General features: G+C 43.0%; 1 protein-coding gene across 2 annotated transcripts in view; it reads left to right on the forward strand.

The window, feature by feature from the left end:
- Positions 1 to 22,032, forward strand: part of ZBP1 (Z-DNA binding protein 1) — a 222,354-nt gene that overhangs the window by 107,507 nt on the left and 92,815 nt on the right. For both annotated transcript variants that reach the window (XM_078651963.1, XM_078651964.1), the window contains exons 3-4: positions 840 to 932; positions 20,499 to 20,684. In XM_078651963.1, coding sequence (XP_078508089.1) covers positions 840 to 932; positions 20,499 to 20,684 — 279 coding nt within the window. The remainder of the gene's footprint in view (positions 1 to 839; positions 933 to 20,498; positions 20,685 to 22,032) is intronic.

Consider the following 22,032-nt stretch of genomic DNA (forward strand, 5'->3'; position numbering starts at 1 on the left):
CATTCTTAACTTTTTCAATGGGAGTTCCAATTTTCTCACAACGCCTTAATTCTTGAGTCTGTCTTTGGATAATATTGTCCAGAAAGCCAGGCACCTTCTTTTAGCTCCAGCCACGTCATCTCGTGCCAATTTAAAAAGCGAGTTTGACTGAAGAAATGTCTTTTGTGCAAGCTTTTCTGAATCCTAAAATATGTGTTTAAAAAACGGTACTTGTTGAGTAATATTAGCATGAGCCTCACAGGTGTTCGTTTGGCACTCAGGTGTTTTACGCATCACTGATTAAATCTGCGTTCCCGTCTCCAAGACGCACAGACACTGCAGCCAAAATGCTTTTTTAAATTGTTTTCGTTCTTATGATGGCTGTAGACAGCTCTGCTGTCGTGGGGGCCGGCATGGCATCAGCAAACTGACAGCCAACACGCTCCGCTGCCAGGCGAGGCGCGAATCCGCAACCACGGCCAGAACAAAAACATCAAATTAAAGCAAACTGCCACCTTTTACGCACGCTTATAGTTCATACATTTCAGAGGATTGGCTGGGTGAGAACATCGACTGTTCTTGCGCGCGCGTGGCGCGCGAGAACAAGACCCACTTATGGATTGAAACAGAAATGCTTTATTTTTATTCTGGCCACCTGCTGGAATTAACTCTTTGCCAGGTGTGTTGAATAATGCAGGTCGATCTCAGCAGCAAAGCTCTTTGTAAATTCAGGAGCTCTCAAGCATGTGTTTCCTTTGAACGAGCGCCATTAACGATCGAAGACTTTGCTCTTGGCTTGCTTTTCCGTATAACAAAGGCACCTGACAGCGTTTTTTCCCCTGTGTTTTTTTGTATTTCAGCCAACACATCCCTAGTCCCTGTAAGATGCACAGCACTGATCGAAAAAAAAGTATCTACTTTGATGACCCCGAATTTTCCTCTCACTGGGCTTGGTAAGTATGGGAATTTACATAATCTTTAATTGGATTAATTTAGGCCCTTTTCAAGAGCTCACCTACAATATCACAGCCAGACTGTTTGTCATATTAATTTTTATTACGCATCTCGGTCCTTCCATTTCACATTAAAAGCCCTCTGCTTAGCAGGATTCTAGAGATAATGTTGTGTGGGAGATGGAGGGGTTTGGGGCGATACATCGCATAACATGCTTTTCTATCTTTTGTTGTAAAACATAGGGCCTCATTATGATGTCGGTCAGAGAGCATTCCGACCGACTCCTTGTCGGAATGGTTTCCGACAGTCTCAGGTTCGGGGAGTCCGACTGACCGATTACGATGGTTCCGAACACCGTTCAGTCGGACTCCCATTGACTTCAATGGGAGCCTGTGTTCTGACTGACAACACCGGCTCCCATTGAAAAAAGAGGTTGGTGCCTAAAACCTTGCACCCTGTGGAGGGCACCCCATGGTGCCTGCCACACTGTGCATGGTTGGAAAGAGGGGACCTATGGGTACCCCCACAGGTCCCAACCAGAGGCGTCCGGGTGAAGGGGGGGCCTGCTACAGACCCCCAAAGTCGGTCTCAGACAGCTGATTCGTGTCGGACAGACTGAGTCGGTACGGCACTTGCCCTCAAATATGCCATGAAGAGTTAGAATAGTAAATTAACTTCGCCGTAAAATATCTGGTACGATGTTTGGCTGTATTTAGGAAATAATGCGCGTTGAAATATATGTAGGAAAATCTTGATGTAATGTTTATGTTTGTGCAATTTTGGAATCCTTTTTTTTTTAAAGATGTAGCTGTAGTCTACTTTTTTACGGGGAGTCGTGTAGGGCAGAGACGGCCCCTCCGTTAAGGCGGAGGAGCGTCGCCCCACTGTTTTTTTCCAGCACTATAGGAACAAATAAAATGATAATAACTCAGTTATTATCATTTTGTTTGTTCCTTTTTAGTGCATGTCAGCTAAGCATTGCGAGGTGGGGCGGGGCTGACAGAGCAACCAAGGAGTGGTTTGCCCCCACTCCTAAGTGCACATGACTGCTTGGGCCAACCATAACAGTCATGCGCACTTTCCCTCTTCTCCAGCCATGCTGCCTTACAGCCTGGGTGGAGAACATGCCCAGGCCTCCATGTTCCGTCTGAGCGCCGAGCCACAGAGCTCAGACCAGTCACAATGCTGCATTGTGATTGGTTCAAGGGGATCTGGGTGCTTCCAGGCTTCTTCCTGCTAGCGGGAGGAGGAGAGACACAACCAGGAGGAGTAGCAGGGAGGACGCCAAAAGTGAGTAGATTGATTTTTTTTTATATTTAACATCACCCCAACCTCCCACCCCCAGCTGCCGCCCCTCCACCTGCGATCGGTGCCGGCCACAATGGTGTAGGGGGTTTGTAATGCTCCATGCCATACTCTGCTGCTCTAGACATTTTCACCTTGGGATTTACCTGTTCCCTCTGTAGTGCTGCTGTTCTGGACTGTCACATGTACCTTGCCTAAGGTGGTAAGTCATCTCCAGGATCCAAGACCTTAAGCTATCTCTGGCCCTGTGTGTCTTGTTCACATAGTATGTCTTTTTAGGTCTCATCTCTTTGCCTTCTGGCTCTCGTTGTTTTACATTCCCCTTTAAAATCGGGGCTCCACTGTTGATGCCAGCACCTTTAGTATGTATTTCTTTGCCCCTTGTCCAATAAAATATGGCATCTCTGCCGAAAGCAAGAGGCTGCAAAAAACATGTAATTCCTCGTGGAGATGGTCCCCATGTCAATGACAGATGAGCAGAATGCATTCTAACCATATCTTATGCAAAGAGAACAGCACCTTGTTATTTTGATTAAGCGCAATATGTATAATTATGAAAAATTATTAAATGTAGTAAATACTCTGGTGGAGAACAACTTAGTGATCAAACAACTTTTATGGCGTGAGCGGGTGCAAGAGACATGCCTGCCTTCAACATAGGCTCCGACCGAACAACAAAGAAACCATATTGCTTTACGATTTGGTAATACTATCAGGTTTGTATTAGAATGACCACATGAGGTATTGAACTTGCATGTAACCACTTCGATGCTTCTGTCGGCCAACGGCCGCCGCGAGCACTACCTCCGTAGTGCTGCGCATGTCCGTCGGCCGACGCGGCACGCCTACTCCGCTAAACCGCTGCACCGTGGTTTAACTGCGCCGCGGTTAAGGTCTTCCCTCAAGCAGTAAACACTGTCACTGGGGAGACCTCTGCAGGGTCCACACTTTTTATTTGCCTGGAGATCCCGATTCCAGGCTTTGCGGATCTCAGCCAGTTCGGATCCTTAATACTTTTATTCTTCAAAAACAGCAGGAGGAAACTATTTGGACCTTTAAACTGGAGACGCTTCTTAAGAAAAAGCGCCAGGAGTCTTTGAGGAAAACCATTTTTAAGAATGGACCAAAGCTGGTGCGTGGAATTAAGGTGATTTCTATGAGGAACACCAGTGCCATTCACCACCAGAAAGACAGATGAGGTCTGCTATAACGAGGACTTATACAACAGACCATTCAAACCAAAAACATATTGACCCTATGGGTGCCAGACTTACAAAAACAACTAAAAACATATGCACAAAAATCCACATCAATACATTGGCCTTGACACATTCAAACAATTTGGTGCTATTATCTTTGAAATAAACAAAAATCATGTCTAATGACTGGGATTGACCTGATGCAAGGCAACAAACCAACCATTTACCTTAAGTTGATGCCCCAGCATATTCCCCATCCCAACTTCAAAACACAGTTCTCGCTCTCTGAAAGAGGACTCACCTCCAGCTGAAAACAGGCTCCATTCAAAGCTATCATCTCACAGAAAGGAGCATAAGATGGCAAAAGAACCAGGACGCCCTCCACTCATAAATTTCAAACATAAAGGCCTGGTTACATATGAACACATATCTATCTGATTTTAAAATGAGCATAATACCCTTTTTCTCTTGTGAGGCAAGGCTGACTACCTAGTCATGCCCACCCATAGGTGTTTTTTAGGTTTATAAAATCAACCATCCCAGATCAGGTCGGGAGCCCGCAGTTCTATAGTCCCTAGAAACGACTAACAAGGTCTCAAAAAGTGTGAGGTGGTTCAGAAAATGCCTCACTTAAGCAACACCCATGGAGCTACTGGTAGGTACTCACCAGTAGGCTCACTGTCATAATTGGCACTTTCCTAACAGAAAAAAACGTGACCTAACTCTAAATTATGTGAAAAATGAAAGAGAAAGGTGTATCAATTAAAGTGATATCTATCTAGCTTCTGTTCAAAGCTAGACATACACTTATAATGCCAGTGGGTCAGGCTATACCTAAAATAAGTTCATGTATAGATCCTGAAACAGCCCTCATTACTGTTGCCCCATGTTTCGACAGCGGGAAGACAAAAGATGGCTTCCAGTTTCCAAATATATTACATTTGAAGAGAATATTTCATCATCTTGAAGCACAAAAAGACCACAGATACATCAGCAAGGAGGCCATAGGTGCTGTTAACACCTCTTGCTCATGGAGAGGAGCAAGGAGACGTCACACATACGCTTTCCTCTCTTCCACGTACAATTCGTCCATGACCTATAGGCCTTCACACTTATCCTCCTGACATGGATCAAGATGGCCTGTTTGATGACAGTCAGCCAAGTTGCTGATCAGCAACATGTTGGCTAAAACATGTGATCAGTGGAAACATTATAATATTGATTTCCCTTACCAAGGATGATTAAATTACTAACCTATTAGATCATTTCAACCAAGCATTACATCTGATACAAGTTGGGGCACGCCATCATAGTGTGGTAATGCAAGGGGACACTTTTATCATCGAGGCACTGACAAGAAAAGAGCAAATCAGTTCCTACATATGGTGAAAACTAAGCTGAAGGCAAAGAATGTGTACTTCACAATCCTGGTTAAGAAGACACTAGAGATGGAAGGAATGCAGGTACAGAGGTTCTACACAAAGCCTGTTCTACATGGTGTGTCATGGGTACCCTGATTGTGTAGTGGCTCACACAGTCCACACAGGCTCACTGAATTATGCCAGTGTAGAAGGGCCGTCACTAGATAAAGAGAATAAAAAGTTTGAGTGCTTGGAGTAAGCTCCTTAATGAATGCCCGTAAGGACAGTAGCTCAGTGGCACAGAGCCAATCCTCAAGTTCCACTAAACTAGTTTGATGAATTTTAGTGGGGCTAGATGGTAGAGTTAATGCAACTTACTTTAGAAGCACACTGAAACAAACATTGTTAAAGCCAATAGATCTTGTGTGGCGAGCAGTATTCTGATAATATTTGTTTTGTCATGATTTTTCAATAATTGTTCAAGAAGCTGTCAGGCCCTCGTCAGTCTTAACAAACATTGGCTAAAGGCAAACATGTTTTTGTCTGAAAAAAGCAGACATTGCTATTCTTACTCCTTGGCACTGGAGAGAACTACTTTGTGTGCTACTTGTGAAAAAGCAGCATGCCACAAGTCATACTGGAGTTAGCCAATGGCTGAAATGGAGTGATGCATTTCCACTTAATGCAGGCTGGAGGTGGTGAAAGAAAAATGTGAAACAACAGACTAATGGATGAAACGTGTCTGAAAAGCCTTACAAGTAAGTATTTTATACACAGAAGTTTAGTAAATGAATAGGTCTTGGCCAACACTGACTTAAAAAAAGTAGTTGGCCTAGCATTGCCAGTGAGGTTCACGCCATTGAGAAATAAGTCAAGAAAGTAAGGAAAAAGGCAAAAAAGAAAGAAACAAATGAAGAAAGTCAAAAAAGAAAGAAATACAAGGTTGTAAAGATAGATGGAACACTGATTAATGTACATTCAGAGTTCATGTGAGATGAAGGCAAGCAAGAAAGAAGGAAGGAAAGAAGGACATAAGGAAAGAAAGAATTAAAGAAAGAAAAAAGAAAAAGAATGAAAGGAGAAAAGAAGGAAAGGAAGGAGGAAGGAAAGGAGTGAAAAAGAATTCAAGGAAGGGAAAAAAGGAAAAGGAAACAGGTAAGAAAGAAGGGAAGAAGGACAAAGAAGGAGAAAAAGAAATATAAAGGAATGTATGCGAAAAGGAAAAAATAAAAAAAGAAGGAAAGAATGAAAGAAGGGAGTAAAAGGAAGGAAAGGAGAAAAGAGGAAAAATAAAGAAAGAATGAAACAATGGAAGAATAAAAAAGAAAATTAGGAAAAGAGAAGAAAACAGAAAGCAGTAAAAAAAAGAAGGAAAACAGACGGGAAATAAGAAAAATGAAAGAAAGGAAAAAGAAAGAGAAGGAAAGATTGAAAGAAAGAAGGAAGGCAAGAAAGAAAAAAAGTAAATCATTGATGAGAAAAGGTAAGAGGAAGGGGGTAAGAAAGAAAATAGAAGGAAGCAGGAAAGAAAAAGGAAACGAAAGACAGGTTTGCAAGGATATAGCACACTGATTAGCTATATTCAGAGTTAATGTGAGCTGATGTGAAATAGCAGCAGTCAGAAAAAACAAGGCCACTCTAAAGGAATTTGCAACAGCATTAGCAGCAAATGGGATCTGACGAAGCTGGAATGTGCTCTGTGCCTCCTGCTATCACATTAGGCTCCAAACACAAGGACATCACAACACATTTTCAGAGAAACATGACTTTCGGCAAAAGCAAAACACCTAAAGTAGGATTTTCAGTATGGACAATGTGACCCTTGGCCTACATAGGAACACAGACCCAATGCCTATCAACCCTGACCACGGATGTATGACGTAACAACGCATACTTTTACAACGCATTCCTTCACAACGCATTTTTTACAACGCAACATCCATTACAACGCATTCCATTACAACGAATTTTTAAAAACTACATTTACAACGCATTCCATTACAACGCATACTACCTGTACAACGCATACCATTACAACGCATAACATTACATTGCATGTTTGGTAAGTATTGGATAGTGTAGGGGTAAAAATTACTATTCTAACTCCAGGGGGTGCAACAGTAGGGTAAGTGTTGGATAGTGTAGGGGTAAACATTACTATTCTAACTCCAGGGGGTGTAACAGTAGGGTAAGTGTTGGATAGTGTAGGGGTAAAAATTACTATTCTAACTCCAGGGGGTGCAACAGTAGGGTAAGTGTTGGATGGTAATGTTATGCGTTGTAATGGTATGCGTTGTAATGACTGTGTTGTAATGACATGCGTTGTAGTGGTATGCGTTGTAGTGTCATGGGTTGTAATGGTTTCGTTGTAATGGCATGCATTGTAAAAGTTTTGTTGTAATGGTAGTGCGTTGTAAAAGTTGCGTTGTAAAGGTTGTTTCCCCTGACCACGTGATACTTGTAGGGCGTAAGGTAAGGTAAGGTAATACGTTATTTCTTCCAGCTCGATCAACCACCCGTCATCATCTGCCATGCAATGCAAATATTAGAGGAGACCATTAGCCCCCTTTTCTCAAGGAAAATCCGGTGTTACTTTTCCCACGGCTGAAAGAGACATTACATGTTGTAAGAAGGCCACCTGACTCCTGCAGGAGGGAGACTTCAGGGGTACATGCAGGTTACTAACAATTACAGTTACCTAAGAATTGTGGTGTGAGCAAAACTCTCAGGTACCACTGCTCCCATTCAGCATGAAACCGGCTACAAGGCTGGTCACCAAGATCCAGATTTATCATTGTATTTCATTGTCCTTGCGTCATGCATTGTGTTGCAAGGGCAACACAATACTTTAGTCAGATTTACACCCTGTGTGGCTCTGCATTGCCTGGTAAATCTATAGTAACACGGCAGAGAAAGTCGCTGCCTTGTCTTCATCTTCCCTGTGACGGGATTCTATGGTGGAGCATGGGTGTTCCCATGCACCCACCCATGGATTTGGGCGCATTCCCTGATTTACCAAGGTGGTTAAACCTGGGAATGTGCCAAAATGCTACGCCATCCCAGGGAAGGTGCAACGAGGAGAAATATCTTTATTTTTCCTTATTGTTTCCTGTTTCTATGTGTCCTGCATTCTACAGCTAACTTAGAAAGAGGGAAAAGCCTCTAAGGATTGTTTTTATCCATTTAAGTGTATTTTTCCTGCACAAAACAATCCTGCCAGCAAAGCAGGCACCCTTGCACAATGGCGCAAGGGTGTCTGCATTGGCGCTAAGCAGCAGAGTGTGCACCAGCGTAGGCAGCGTTGGCTCTCAGTGAAGAACGGAGTGCGTTTTAAGTCTCTTTGTTCTGTTTTTAAAGCACTCCAAGGAGGAGGAACCGACTACTTACAAAAACAGTTTAATTGGTACATACCGAATATAAATTTATGTTCACTAGGAGCCAAGCTGGCCACTGTCCCAGTTACAAAAAAAGCGACTTGGGGTGCCCAAGGAGTTGTCTTTGGGGCAGCCAAAGCTTGGAACCACCTCCCAGTCCACCTTAGAAACGCCCCAGACCTTCTCACTTTCAGGAAGGGTTTGAAAACATGGCTTTTTGACAAGTAACTCTGCTTTCCCCGGTTATGCCCAAAGGATAGGTAACTAGCGCCAGGACACCCTTGGGTAATCGTTGCGCTTAATAAATATCCTTAACATAACATAAGATATAACAAAGAGAAGGAATGCACCATTTCTTGGTAAATATGACACATTCCTGCCCTCTCCCTTTCACACAGTGCAGCGCATCAAATCATATTGTTGCGTTGCGTGAACTATTGATAAATCTGGCCCAAATGACCATGAGCTGTAGCGCCTCTCTTGCTCCAGTAGCCCAGCGTGTGTATCCAGATCTATGTGTCTTATGTGTCAAGCTAACTATTGATTTGCTGAACAAACAAGTATTCAGTTCCTAAGTCACATCTCTGACCAGGGCGTCGGGAAGCCCACGCGTTAGCAGCCACAGCAGGGGGGAGGGTGAGATTCTGGAGTGTAGAATGGATGGATAGGTGGGGGGATGATTGGGTGGATGGATAGATGAGTGAATGGCAGAGAAAATGGTGGATTGCAGAGTGGATGAATGGATGGCAGAGTTCACTTACTAATTAATGGCTGAGTGAATGGACGGATGGCAGAATGGATGAACGGGTGGGTGAATGGCAGGGTAAATGGATGATGGTAAAGTGGATGAATGGATGGCGTGTGGAATGGATAGATGAATAACTGAGTGGATGTGTGAATAGATGGAAGAGTGGATGGGTGAGTTGAATTGATGGAAGGATGGATGGCAGAGTGGATGGAAGGATTACAGAGAGGGTGAGTGGATGGAGAAATGGCAAAGTGGATGGATGGACAGATGGGTGGCTCGGTTGAAGTGTGTATGGATGAATGGCAGGGTGGATGAATGAGTGCCAGAGCTGAGAGATTGATGGATGAATGGCAGAGTTGATAGGTGGATGGCAGAGCAGATGGGTGGATGTATGGCAGAATGGATGCATGGATAGCAGAGTGAATGGATAGATGAATTAATGGATTGCAGAATTGATGGATGGCAGAGTGTTTAGATGGATGGATCGTAGAGCGGATAGATGGATGACAGAATGCATGGATCAATGGGTGATAGATTAAATGGATGGAAGGCAGATTGGATGGAGGGATGGATCATAGAGCAGATGGATGGATTGCAGAGTGTATGGATCAATTGGTGACAGAGTGGATGGATGGGTGGCAGAATGTATGGATGGACGGATGATAGATTTGATGGATGGATGGAGGGAATGGGGAAAGATTGAATGATAGATGAAAGAATGGATGGATGGCAAACTGTAAATGTGGATGGAAGTGTGAAAGAATGAATTAGCTAGATGGATGGAAAAGACAAGGAAGGTGTTCTAGCGAGAGTTCAGCTCACTTGCTTCGCTTGCTTGGTGGTATCAAGGCTCTACTTCAAAGTGGGGGCTATTTCAATTTTCTGGCTACTCCTTTGTCTCTGACCTTAAATGATGTACAAATCATGAAAGTGGAGACAGAGGCACAACACCTTAACTAGTGCCTGAGAATGAGAACAGATATAGCTTAGTAATATTACATTTTCCTATAGTGGCACACAACAATTTTAGCACAAAGCAACCTTTCCCCGTCCAAAGCACCGGCAGTGCATGTTTTTTTTATCCCACGCAGGCGCACAACACAGGTGCAGCATCAACACAGAACTGGCACATTATCGGAAAGCAGTGCAAGCCTTGCTTCCGAGCAAAACAAGCATTGCACTAGTGGCAGCCGGGCAGACTGGTCCTGTAGACCACGTGCACACACACACAAACATATCTTTCAGGCCACACACACAGGGCCGGACTGGCTACCGGGCAGTTGTGTGTGCCTTCGAGCTGGGGGCTAATTTCTCTTTGGTGTGGGATTATTTCGTTGATGGGGACCTGCGTGCGCTTTGAAATAAAGAAAGCAAAACGAATTTCGTTTTGCACACACAGGTCCCCATCAACAAAATCATCCCCCTGCTCGGCAGCACACACAACTGCCTGGTAGCCAGTCCGGCCCTGCACACACACTCACACATACACACCACGAGGACACACATACACACTCACAAATGTGGACCAGATGTCCAAGTTGTTAGCCACTCCCCTGTTCCTGCACCAGTTGTTCTGTGTGCTGTAGGCATGAGCCTCTTTGGTCAGTCCCTAAGTGTGAGGGTGAGAGTTTTCCTATATTCTCACCTGTGGGAAGTGACCATGACACTTAATTGTGGAGTCTGTGGGATGAAATTATGTGTTGTTTTTGTTGCAGTTTTATATAGCACGAACTCGACCCGAAGGTATCAGAGCGCTTTACATGAGCACAAGTTGCATTACATGCATTACAGACGGACATATTCATTTTAAGAATGGGGAGATAAAGTGATTTGCCCAGAATCACAAGATGTTTGCTCCTCCTGCCAGACTCGAACCTGGTTCCCCAGCTTCAAGGTCAGCTGCCCTAGCCAGTAAGCCACACCCTCTTAACAGCGTATCCCTGTGCCAGGAGTGCAGGCCAAAGCACTGTGCACTCTCCGCCTCCCAGTTTTAATTCCTTAAAAACAGGTTCAATGTTGCTGGGCGCAGTGGAGAGAATAGTTCTAGTCACTCCAGCCTCTGTGGGCCATGTTCTGGCAAACGATGGACCACCAGTGTGCGCGATTCATGAACAAATATGGCTTGGGGCCACAATGTCATTGAACTTTCCTGAATCAGTGGGAACCGAGGCTAAGTTGGGAAAAGGTCAGTCCATCACCCAGGAAGCAGTTTGCACTGATAGATGGGGTCAGCTCAGGGCCGGACTGGCTACCGGGCAGTTGTGTGTGCTGCCGAGCTAGGGGCTAATTTCTCTGTGGTGGGGGCTTATTTCGCTGATAGGGACCTGCGTGCGATATGAAATAAAAAAAGCAAAACGAATTTCGGGGCATATTATCAAGGGATTTATCTCCGCTTTTTTGGCTTTAAAAGCCAAGAAAGCGGAGATAAAATTATCTCCCTATTACCTAGCTGTCGCTAACACCAGTTAGCGACAGCTAGTAGGAGATAGCGACCATCTTGGGCCCCGCTTTGCATGTCAGAGATATTTATCACTAATGACATGCAAAGTGGGCGTGCCAAGATGTTAGCGACTGGAAACAGTCGCTAACATCGCTATCTCCTATTACCAACTTTTGGAGATATTCGCGCTAAGCGCAAATATCTCCAAAAGCTAACACCTGCCCTGAGCAGTTCTTAGCCATGTTATCCAATGGGAGGTGGATAACATGGCTAAGAGCATTAGCTCGGTAATGCATGAATATCGCTGACTTTACAGCGATATTCATGCATTTCGGCCGATATTTATCGCTTAGGAGATAAACCTTGATAATAGCAAGGCTCCTAAGCGATAAAAATCACCGCAATACGGCGATAAAATTATTGCCGCTAAGCCAATATAGCGATAATTATCGCTAGTTGTTGGTAATATGCCCCTACGTTTTGCACACGCAGGTCCCCATCAACGAAATTAGCCCCCAGCACGGCAGCACACACAACTGCCCGGTAGCCAGTCCGGCCCTCGGTCAGCTGGATGCAGGAGCTGCCGCTAAGGGCCATTTTATTAAAGCAGAGCAAAATCAACCTGTTTACAAGAGGAGTATGATTCATGGTCAGAAATTTGACATGGATGCACTTGTTACTGAAGGGAGAGCCTGTAAAGCTCTAAGGGCCACATGTATCAACCAATTTTGCATTCGCAAACGGGCCGATTTGCAGAACCAGCACGTTTGCAAACATAAAAAAGGCTTTTTACATCTATCAAAACCCATTTTGCGATTCGGCAACTTGTTACCAAATCATAAAATGGGTTTGCGATTCGGTATTTGAAAGGGGTGTGTTTAGGGCATCCGTTTCAAATAGCGAATCCAAATGGTATTTATGAATGTTTTGTGACCGTGAATGCAGACATAAAACATTTGCATTTTATCAACTACTTCAAGTAGGTGGTAACCCATTCGCTAATGGGAAGGGGTCCCCCCCATCCCTTTGGTAATGGTAGTAAAAATGTTTCTTAAGGGCAGGCAGTGGTCCAATGGACCACTGCCTCCTCTTAAAAAATTAAAAGAAAACTTTTAATTTCTTTTTTTAAACACAACCCATTTTTTTTAAGGAAAGCGAGCTGCATTTAAAAAAAAAGATTGCTTTATTTAAAAGCAATCACGGACATGGTGGTCTGCTGACCCAAGCAGCCCACCATCCCCGTGATTTTAGTGATTCCTAGGGGGTCGCAAATTGTGATCTGCCTCATTAATATGAATGAGATGGGTCAATTTGCGACCCTCTAGGAATCGGTATATGAAACTCATCAAGTTTCATACATTGGAAATTGTGATGACCTAATTGCCTTTCTCAAAAAAATCACAATCAGGTAATCGCAATTTCCAAATTTGAAACATGTTGCCCTAAGTCACTGTACCAGCAGAGCACAAATGTGTCACGGGTAACCACAGTAATGAAGGATATTGCAAGCCACCTTGACACATTCTCTGACATTGTAATGGAAAGTGGGACTGCCACAATCAGAGCACCTTCATGAACTCAGAAATCCATATGAAGTACCAAAGTGGGTACCACACCTTGGGGCATATTTACAAGCCCCTAACGCCACCGGAGCATCACTTTTTTAAAATTTTACCACACTGACTAAATAAAGAAATTATCTGTTACCCTGCTATACATTGTGTTGCTTACTATATGTGCTTGCTAGAAGTAACGTCTTGCATATTTGTGTGTCTATTTTCTCAATACAGCTTCAGAGGTGGTTTTACTGCCGGGCAGCAAGCAAAGTTGCTGCGCTGCATTGTGTTAAACTAAGACAACAGAAAAGCCCCATATCTACTAAGATATGGTGCATTTCCGCTGTCTCTTAGCGTTGTTGTACGGTGTGCTGCTTAGCACCAAATCAGGGACCCTGCACCATGGGGTATGGGTGCCTGGGTTACAGGCAGGATTGTTTTTGCGCAGAAAGGTGCCGTTGCAGAGGAACTGGCACCGTCCTGCACAAAAACAATCTTTAGAGGCATATTGCTCTTTCTTTGTTTTCTGCAGAATGCATCACACATAGAAAGAGAAAATAACGAGCAGAAGTAAAGACATTTCTCTTTGTTACTTCTAGTGTAAGGAGACGTAGCATTTTGACGCATTTTCAGGTTTACTCACCTTAGTAAATCTGGGAATGCGTTAAAATAAGTGGGTTATGTTATTGTTATGTTATTGGCTTTTTGTATAGCGCGTGAATCACCCGGGGGCATCTCAGCGCTTATACCTGTGGGGGAACTTCTGGGGGAAGGAAGTAGACTCATATGCAAAAAAAGAGGCTTTAGAACAGAAAGGTTTTCAATAGTCTCCGGAAGGGTTGGAGAGATGTTGACTTACGCAAACCCTCCGGTAGCGCGTTCCAATATTTAGGGGTGACATATGAGAAGGCCCTACCACCTGAGCGACTCAGGCGAATTCGAGGGACCCTAAGAAGGGCCAAATTGTTGGACCTAAGGTTCCGTTCTGGTACGTACTTTTGTAACTTCTCTTGTAGGTAACGGGGGCCTTCCCCTTTGAGAGCCTTGAATGAGGGGCAGCAGGTCTTAAAAAGGACTCACTTTTTCACTGGGAGCCAGTGAAGTTCTCTGAGTAAGGGGAGGGAAGGAGATCCTGGGGGGCGGTTCAAGACCATCCTGGCTGCAGTATTTTCTATGACTTGTAATTTGGCTAGCGCTGTGTCACCCACTTCGGCAAATAGTGCGTTCCCGTAATCGAGTCTGCTCATAACCAAAGCCTGGTGTAGCACGGTTACAACAAATTTTTTACAACGCACTACCATTACATCGCAACTTTTACCACGCAAACCATTACAACGCAATGCGCTGGGGGGCGCTCAAGGATAGGGAATGTATTTAATATACTATCCAACACCTTCCCTGCTATCCACGGGGACTGGAGTTGGAATAGTAAATTAAATAATTCACTATCCAGCGCCTAAAAGCATTATGCGTTGTAATGGACTGCGTGGTAAAAACCGCGTTGTAAAGGCATGCGTGGTAAAAGCATGCGTTGTAGTGACACCAATCCCCAAAGCCTGGACGACTTTTCTCCGATGTTCTAAAGGAAGCTAGGGGATTGTTTCTCGTAGCAGCCGAAGGCTGTGGCAGCAGGACCCTGTAATGGATTTTATGTTGTCTTTCATAGAAAGTTTATCATCCAATTGAATACCCAAAGATTTTACTGATGAGGAAGGAGTAGGGGCCTTGCCCAGCTCTACTGGCCACCAATCGGCTGACCAGTAGTGGGAAGCTTTACCTAGGAGCATCACCTCCATTTTCCCAGGGTTGAGCTGGAGGCATCTCTCCCGCATCCACTCCGAGATAGCCAGCATTCCTCTTGAAAACCGGGATTTCTAATCCACATGGTTAGAGCCAACTGGGAATAACAATTGTGTATCATCGGCGTATGATACAATCTCAAAGCCGAAGGGTTGCACAATCTTCGCCAAAGGGGCCATTTAAACATTAAAGAACGTTGGGCTCAAGCACGAGCCCTGAAGGACGCCTTTCTCTAGCTGAAACTTTTCAGATGTGAAAGTACCTAGCATGGTTGTTTGGCATCTATCCGTAAGAAAGGTTTTTAGCCATTTCAGGGCCATGCCTCCGATGCCACAATCCTGTAGTCTATCGGCCAGCAATTGATGGGATATAGTATCAAAAGCCGCAGAAAGATCTAATAAAATCAGAATCATAGAACCACCGGCATCGAGCGTAAGACGTAAGGAATCCGTAACAGCCAAAATTGCTGTTTCTGTGCTGTAGCCGGGGCGAAAGCCAGACTGAGATGGATCCAGGAAGTTGTTTCGTTCCAGGTACTGGCTGAGTTGTTTATTTATAGATGATTCAAGAGTTTTTCCCAGAAGTGGTAGCAGGGATATTGGTCTATAATTCCCTAGCACCTGTGGATCTGCTGATATTTTCTTTGGTATGGGGCGGACATAAGCTTCCTTCCAGGTGGAGGGAATACAGCCCGTATGGATGGAAGAGTTAAAAATGAGTTGTATTGCTGGAACACATGTAGGGGAGAGCAAGGCCATTGTGCTTGGGGGGGCACAAATCTGTTGGGGAACCAGATTTTGCCGCCCGAAGTAAGTTTTCAGTCTCTTCTATCGAGATATCAGCGAACTGATTTAGGCCACCCGTAGTAAATATCTGGCAATTGTCTTCGGGTAAGGTGGAGTCCGAAATGGTGGACGTTACCGTTGTGAAATTGGAATAAATTGCGGCTATTTTGTCATGGAAAAAATTAGCTATTGAGTCAACCAATGATTGGGATGGGGGGGTGTCTGTCTACATGCGGGGGAGAGGAGAAATCATTAACGATGTTAAAAAGAGTCTTGGCCGAGTTTTCTGCTTGTTCTATTTGGGTACGAAGGTGAGAACATCTCACTTCTTTGATAGATTTCTGATAGTGCGATAGGGAGGATTTGAAAGCTTGTTTATCTAAGTTATTATTCGTCCTCCTCCAGCGCCGTTCTAACGCTTTGCATCGAGATTTCTCATTTTTTAGGTCACCAGAGTACCAGGGGGCAGAAGATTGTCGGGCAGCCATAGTAGTATTTTTCTCTGGTATGATCATATCAAGAGTTCTTTCAAAAATAGTGTTGAACGTGTCCAGCAGTTCCGTAGGATCTTGCTGGACATAGCCTGAATCGGCCCATAATTGATTATAAATAATATTAAAGGATTCCAGCGCGAGTTTTTTCCAGGGCCTACTTCTTCTCTGGTTCATTTGATTTTGGGGAGTCCGGGGGGCCCCTTTTGCCTGGATCTGAAGAAAAAATTGGATCATATAATGATTTGTCCAGACCAAGGGGAGAGGGGAAGATACTCTTACTCCATCAAAATTAGAAAAAAATAAGATCTAATGAGTGGCCCGCATTATGTGTGGGACCACTTCCTCTTTGTGATAAACCTATATCACTCAAGGCGGAGATAAGTTGCAGGACTTCCGGGTTTGTTATATTTTCCCCATGAACGTTAAAATCCCCCAGTAGCGTGAAATTACTTGAGGCCAATACATGGGTAGCAATGTGTTCCATCAAATAGTTGGTGAAATTTGTTTTTGGGCCTGGGGGCGGTATAATAATGCCCCGTCCCATGATATGGATGGAGAGAGGGTAACTCTAAAAATGCCCAGTTCCATAATGGCGTCACTCCACGTCGACAGCCATTTCACTTTTAAGTGACTCTTAAAGGCAATCCCTATGTCACCACCTGCTTTCCTAGTTCGATTTAGGTAAATAAACTTGTAATCCGCGGGGATGGCTAATGTAACAGCTGGCAGATTAGTAGATGTTAACCACGTTGCATAGGAACGCCCATGTTTCACCAACTGAACACCGACTAACACAAAGTAACTCAAATCAGTGCTATGCCTATGCACTGCCTTGCGTTACTTTGTATTTCCTAAACCGCACAAAGAGGCTTTGTGTGGCTTAGTAAATGGTAAAAAGGGTTTTGCGTTGGGGCTGCACAACAAAAGTGATGCAACGCAGACACAAAACATTAGTATATCTGCACCATAGTATTCATTTTGTATTTTCTGCGACCACTGTATTTATTTCATCTGAAGAGTAAAGAGAACAATTATTGGAAGGGGTTGGAGTATGATGGTGTGACGTGATATATCTGCTGCCATACTTAAAAGCAGTATTGAAAGTCACTTCCTATCTTTGTGCCCTTTTAAAAGAGCTCTGCCTTCATTCGTTTTCCTCTAATCTGTCACAAAACATTTCAGTAACGTGATATATGGGCTGAATCACCTTTCACCTACATTACATGTCACTGAGGAGTTCCTTGGGCATAGAGGTATGAGGCTGAAGGCCGAAATTACTTAATAAGGTTTTGGAATTTCAAGGTGACTTGCAATATCCTTTTAACACATGGTGAAGGGTTATTTCTTTTCTTATGATACATGGTTGCATTATTACCCTTTCTCCAAAAAGCCTAATTCCCTGGTCTGTTAGTCTTTGCGTGCAAGAGATACTATGGTTGCAGCTATGTAGAATAAATGTAGAAAACATGGAAACATAATATACAGCGTGAATTTAGAATTTGTTGAAAAGTATGTATGCAGTTTAATGTAAGTAATTTTTAAAAACTTAGTTCATAATGTGATAAGGTGCAGAGATGTTCCTGGTTTCATAAAATAAACTAGCTGTGAAAAAAATTACAAATAAACAAACTTCCAGGAATGCTTCCTTTCTGCTAATGCCTCTTTATTTTATAAAAACACAGTTGAGAAGAGCTGATTAGTGGTAAAGCTAGCTACCACAGTGTAAGCAGCAGTTTCATTTTTTTTTACTTTGGAATCAGGCATTGTGCATTCACAACTCAATTATAATAAAATATTAAAGTAGAGTAGCTACTTAATTTTCTTCTTTTGGGAAATTATTAGTTTGCAATAAGAAAATTAGAGACAGGTTTTTATATGAGATATGGTACCTCTTACTGTACATTATAAGAATATTGTAAGTCACCAGGGAGTTCCATGGCCATGTAGAGGAATGAGGCCAAAGGCCACATTCCCCTTATAAGGTTATGGAACTCTGAGGTGACATGCAATATCCTTGTCATGTATGGCAAGGGGTACTGTATCCCTTTTAATACATGGTCAGACCATCACCTGTTCCATAAACCACTTAAATCCTTGTGCGTAGCTCTTTCATATAAAAGAAAAAGCATGTTTGCAAACATGAAGAATAAAAATAGAATCACAAGTGTAGTGCAGAATTAAACACAACAAAAAAAATAGTTAGCTAGTTGTTGAAAAACGATATTGGAAGCAATTGATTAGAAGTCACTTTAGAAAAAAGAGGCGTAGCAGAAACAGCAAGAAAGATTCTAGCTTTTCTTTGATTTCCCAAGGAGTGCAATAAACATGTTGCTATAAGTATCTGCTTTCTACTTGGCACTGTGGAGTTTTAAAAAAAACGGAAGGAAAAAAGCAATGTTTCATTTTTGTTGCTTTGAACAGTTACTCCAGGACCTGACCTGCCTTTCACCTGGCTGCTGGCTCTGGCAGTATCATTGTAATGTCAGAGCACAGTTCATTTCCCACAAAATCGGCCATTTCTGACACAGCAGTCGGTGACTGAGTGCTTCAGAAGTTGCCGATTATAAAGAAATTAGAGACAGGTGTTTATACAGGGCTTGCAGAATCCCTTGTATTATAAATAGGGTTCCCAGTTTAGTGCTGTTTATTTTTTTAACATTTCAGCCTGTATTTATCCATATATTTATTTGAGTTACCTTATTGATATTTATCAATATTTATTTTGTGTTTTTAGAATAAATGGAGTCGTAAAATGGTATATTTTCACATTAATGTAACTCTTAAACGCTCTTACATGGATGCCTATCACGTTTTAGCAAATTAAGCAGCCACAAATAACAAAACACTACACCCTCGGGTGCATATTAATGTTATGCTAAAAATATTGCCTGTATTTAAGAAATCCTGATCCTGTTTTGTAACTCCCCATTCTGTCTATCTGCTCAGCTTTTGCCTATAAGTCATGAGACTGCATGAAGTCTTTCACAAAAAGCACAATTTGAAATATTTTTCTGTTTTTAAAATTAAATACAGACAGAAAACACACTTTTTCCTGTCTGTATTTATTTGTAAAAAATCAGTAAAAATGGAAAATTGGAAGCCTTAATTATAAATCCATTACAGGCATACATATGTTATATATTTTATAATATTATTTTATGCAGTAGGGATACTCCCTTATGTAATATACTTTATTGGGGTTGTAGGGCCCGATGTAGGTAGTAGTGAAATACCGAATTCTAAATACCGAATTTTACAGATTCGGTATTTGGAAATCGGTATTTCAGATGTAGGTAAGAATTCGGTAAACAATACCGAATTCTTAATATCTGTTATTACCGAATTGGTAATTGAGATTCTGTAAGTGTGGAGTTGTGTGGCTCACTGGTTAGAGGCGGCAGACCCGGAAGCAGGAGTCGGCCCGGGACCAGGGTTCAATTCCCGACGCGGTAGGGTCGTGGACCAGGGTCTGCGGGCTCGATAATTCTCGCCTCGGTGCCTACTCTAACCAGGGGTCTCACTCGGCAACTCTGGGCATTAGCTTGCCTAATCTCCACAACGGCCCCATCAACGCCGGGGAGGCCTGGCTTCACCTTGGGGACTCCCAGTAGGGACCATCCCACAGGGAAAGCCAGGACGGGTTCCCCAGTGGTATACCGCGCCAGGATACTCCGGTAGTAATTGAGCACGTTACAAAACAGCTTATAACATTATAATATATAATGTAATAACAAATACTACCCATTCATTCCTATAGGCTTGGAGGCCCATAGGAATGAATGTGAAGACATTCAGTGTTACCTATTCGGTATTACCGAATTGGTGATACCGGGAGGTATTTCAAGGGTGCGAGGGTGTCCAAAGGACACCCTGTTGCACCCCTGAAATGTGCATGTGTGCACATGTGGCACACATGCATGCCCTAAAGGCAAGGATGTGTGCCACATGGCACATAAAAAAAGCAAGAAAGTGCTTTTGTAAAGGAATTTGATAATTACCGCCAACTTGAAGTTGGTGGTAATTACCGATTCCTTAAGGCCCAAAAGCACTCTTTTATGTGCTTTCTACATTGCATTTAAGGAATCGGTAAGGAATATGTATTACCGATTCCTTAAATGCAAGGCCAATTAGGAATCGGTATTAAGGAATCGCTATTTACCGATTCCTTAATGCCAAATCCATCCCTACATCACGAATGCCTAAATAACCGGTCGGTAACGGTGAAATTTACCGAATTTCACCCTTACGACCAGTATTTGGGCCACCTACATCGTGCCCGTAGTTGAACTTGTGCTCCTCTGCATTTGAAATTGCTTTAAAGTATAATTTGTTCATTAGAATTGCATTATGTAAAACGTAGCAGTATTTGAATTGGTAGAGGTGTGATTTTCACAACGTTATAGATAATTTACAGCACAATAAAATGTGCTTTCTTGATTTGTAGGCTACTAAGGCCTTTCACATATTTAAGTGGCAATAATCAGCTGTAATGTTGTTTTGCAGAGCTGCAGATTTTGAGCTATCTAAAAGAAAATGGAAAACGACGAACTCTCGAAATTGCAAAAGGTGTTGGGCTGCAAACTAGAAGTGATGTGAACGGAAGTTTATATTCCCTGAAGGAGAAGGGATACCTTACCCAAGATAATGCAAGCTGGTTCATAGCAGGAGCAAAAGAAGAAACAGCTTCAGGTACATTGAATTTTGTAAACTTTTTTCTTCCTATTGGAATTTGAATGAGGATACGGAGAACCGCTGCTCAGCAAATTCAGGGCCCGATTTGGGTTTGGGGGACGTTTACTCTGTCACAAAATTAAGGGTTATCCCAGCTGTTAGAAGCGCATTATATCTTAATCCACTCGCAACAAGGCCGACGGAATATCTGTCATATTTGTGATGGAGTACTCTATTTCCAGACTCTACATCAGGCCCTCAGTGTCAATCTTTAACAACAGGGCTCTCGAAAGGCAACACTACAGCATTACGTAGCCCGGCAATTGAATCAAAGGTGCATCCTTGTAGAAGCATTGCCGTTGCACGGAGGTGCTATCAGCCAATTTCAAAGGAGGTGGTCACTGCTGGAGAAACTTCAGGGTTTGTCTTCAATCACGTATTTCAGTCAAAATCATACCATACTATATCATTGAAAATAAATCAGAAGAGCCTTATGTTTTTTACCTCTCTTTCTCCCCCTGTTGTTTCCATGAAGATGTTTGGTAGAGGCAGAAGAGAGTACTTCAAAGAAAAGAAGAAATAAGGCCCACTTGGGAGTGCGGTGTAGCAAGGTTGTTGACTCCTTGTGATGGACACGCAGCCATAGAAATACACAAGCAATGGCTCGTCATACCTGTCGATGGGCTATGATGTAAGAAACCATTGCTCTTCAAACACTCATTGATTGATGGAAGTTATATTCTGGCCATATAAAGATGAAAACCATGCCTTCTTAAATGGGAGACTATATCAATAGTTAATTGGTCTGAAGTTTAAACCAGTGTTCTGATTATCAACTCTGGTTTCCCTTTTTACCTAGTTTTTAAAATATTGTCTATTATTTTCAGCAAATTGAATCTTAATTTTATGCGAATTTTGCATGTTTGATTCTCGGACATGCTAATCAACTTAAAAAATTCAAGTACTATTTGAATCAAATGTGTACTTATTAACAATGTCCATTTAGTAGCCAGGGATTGGTGGCCCAGCAACTGAAAAACATCCTGTGGCAGATTTACAAGCCCCTTGCGTCGCTTTTACACTGCTGTTGCGTCACTTTTGTGAGGCAAATGTACAACATGATGCATCTAGGGAGATGCGTCACGTTGTAAAGCCCTGCGTGACATTATACCTGCGTCAGGTATAATGTATGCAGGGTAGGCGTTGCCACGCAGGAAAGCCTCAAAAAAGTGACGCAGTGAAATCTACAAGATTTAACTGCGTGACTTTTACGATGCCACTGCGTCAAAACCTTACGCCTGCTTGAAGCAGGCGTAAGGAGTGATGCAGTGTATTGGGAATATGCCGCAACGCACATTGCTGGAGT

Source organism: Lissotriton helveticus, chromosome 7 (genome assembly GCF_964261635.1).
Source record: "Lissotriton helveticus chromosome 7, aLisHel1.1, whole genome shotgun sequence".
Taxonomy (NCBI): Eukaryota; Metazoa; Chordata; class Amphibia; order Caudata; family Salamandridae; genus Lissotriton; species Lissotriton helveticus.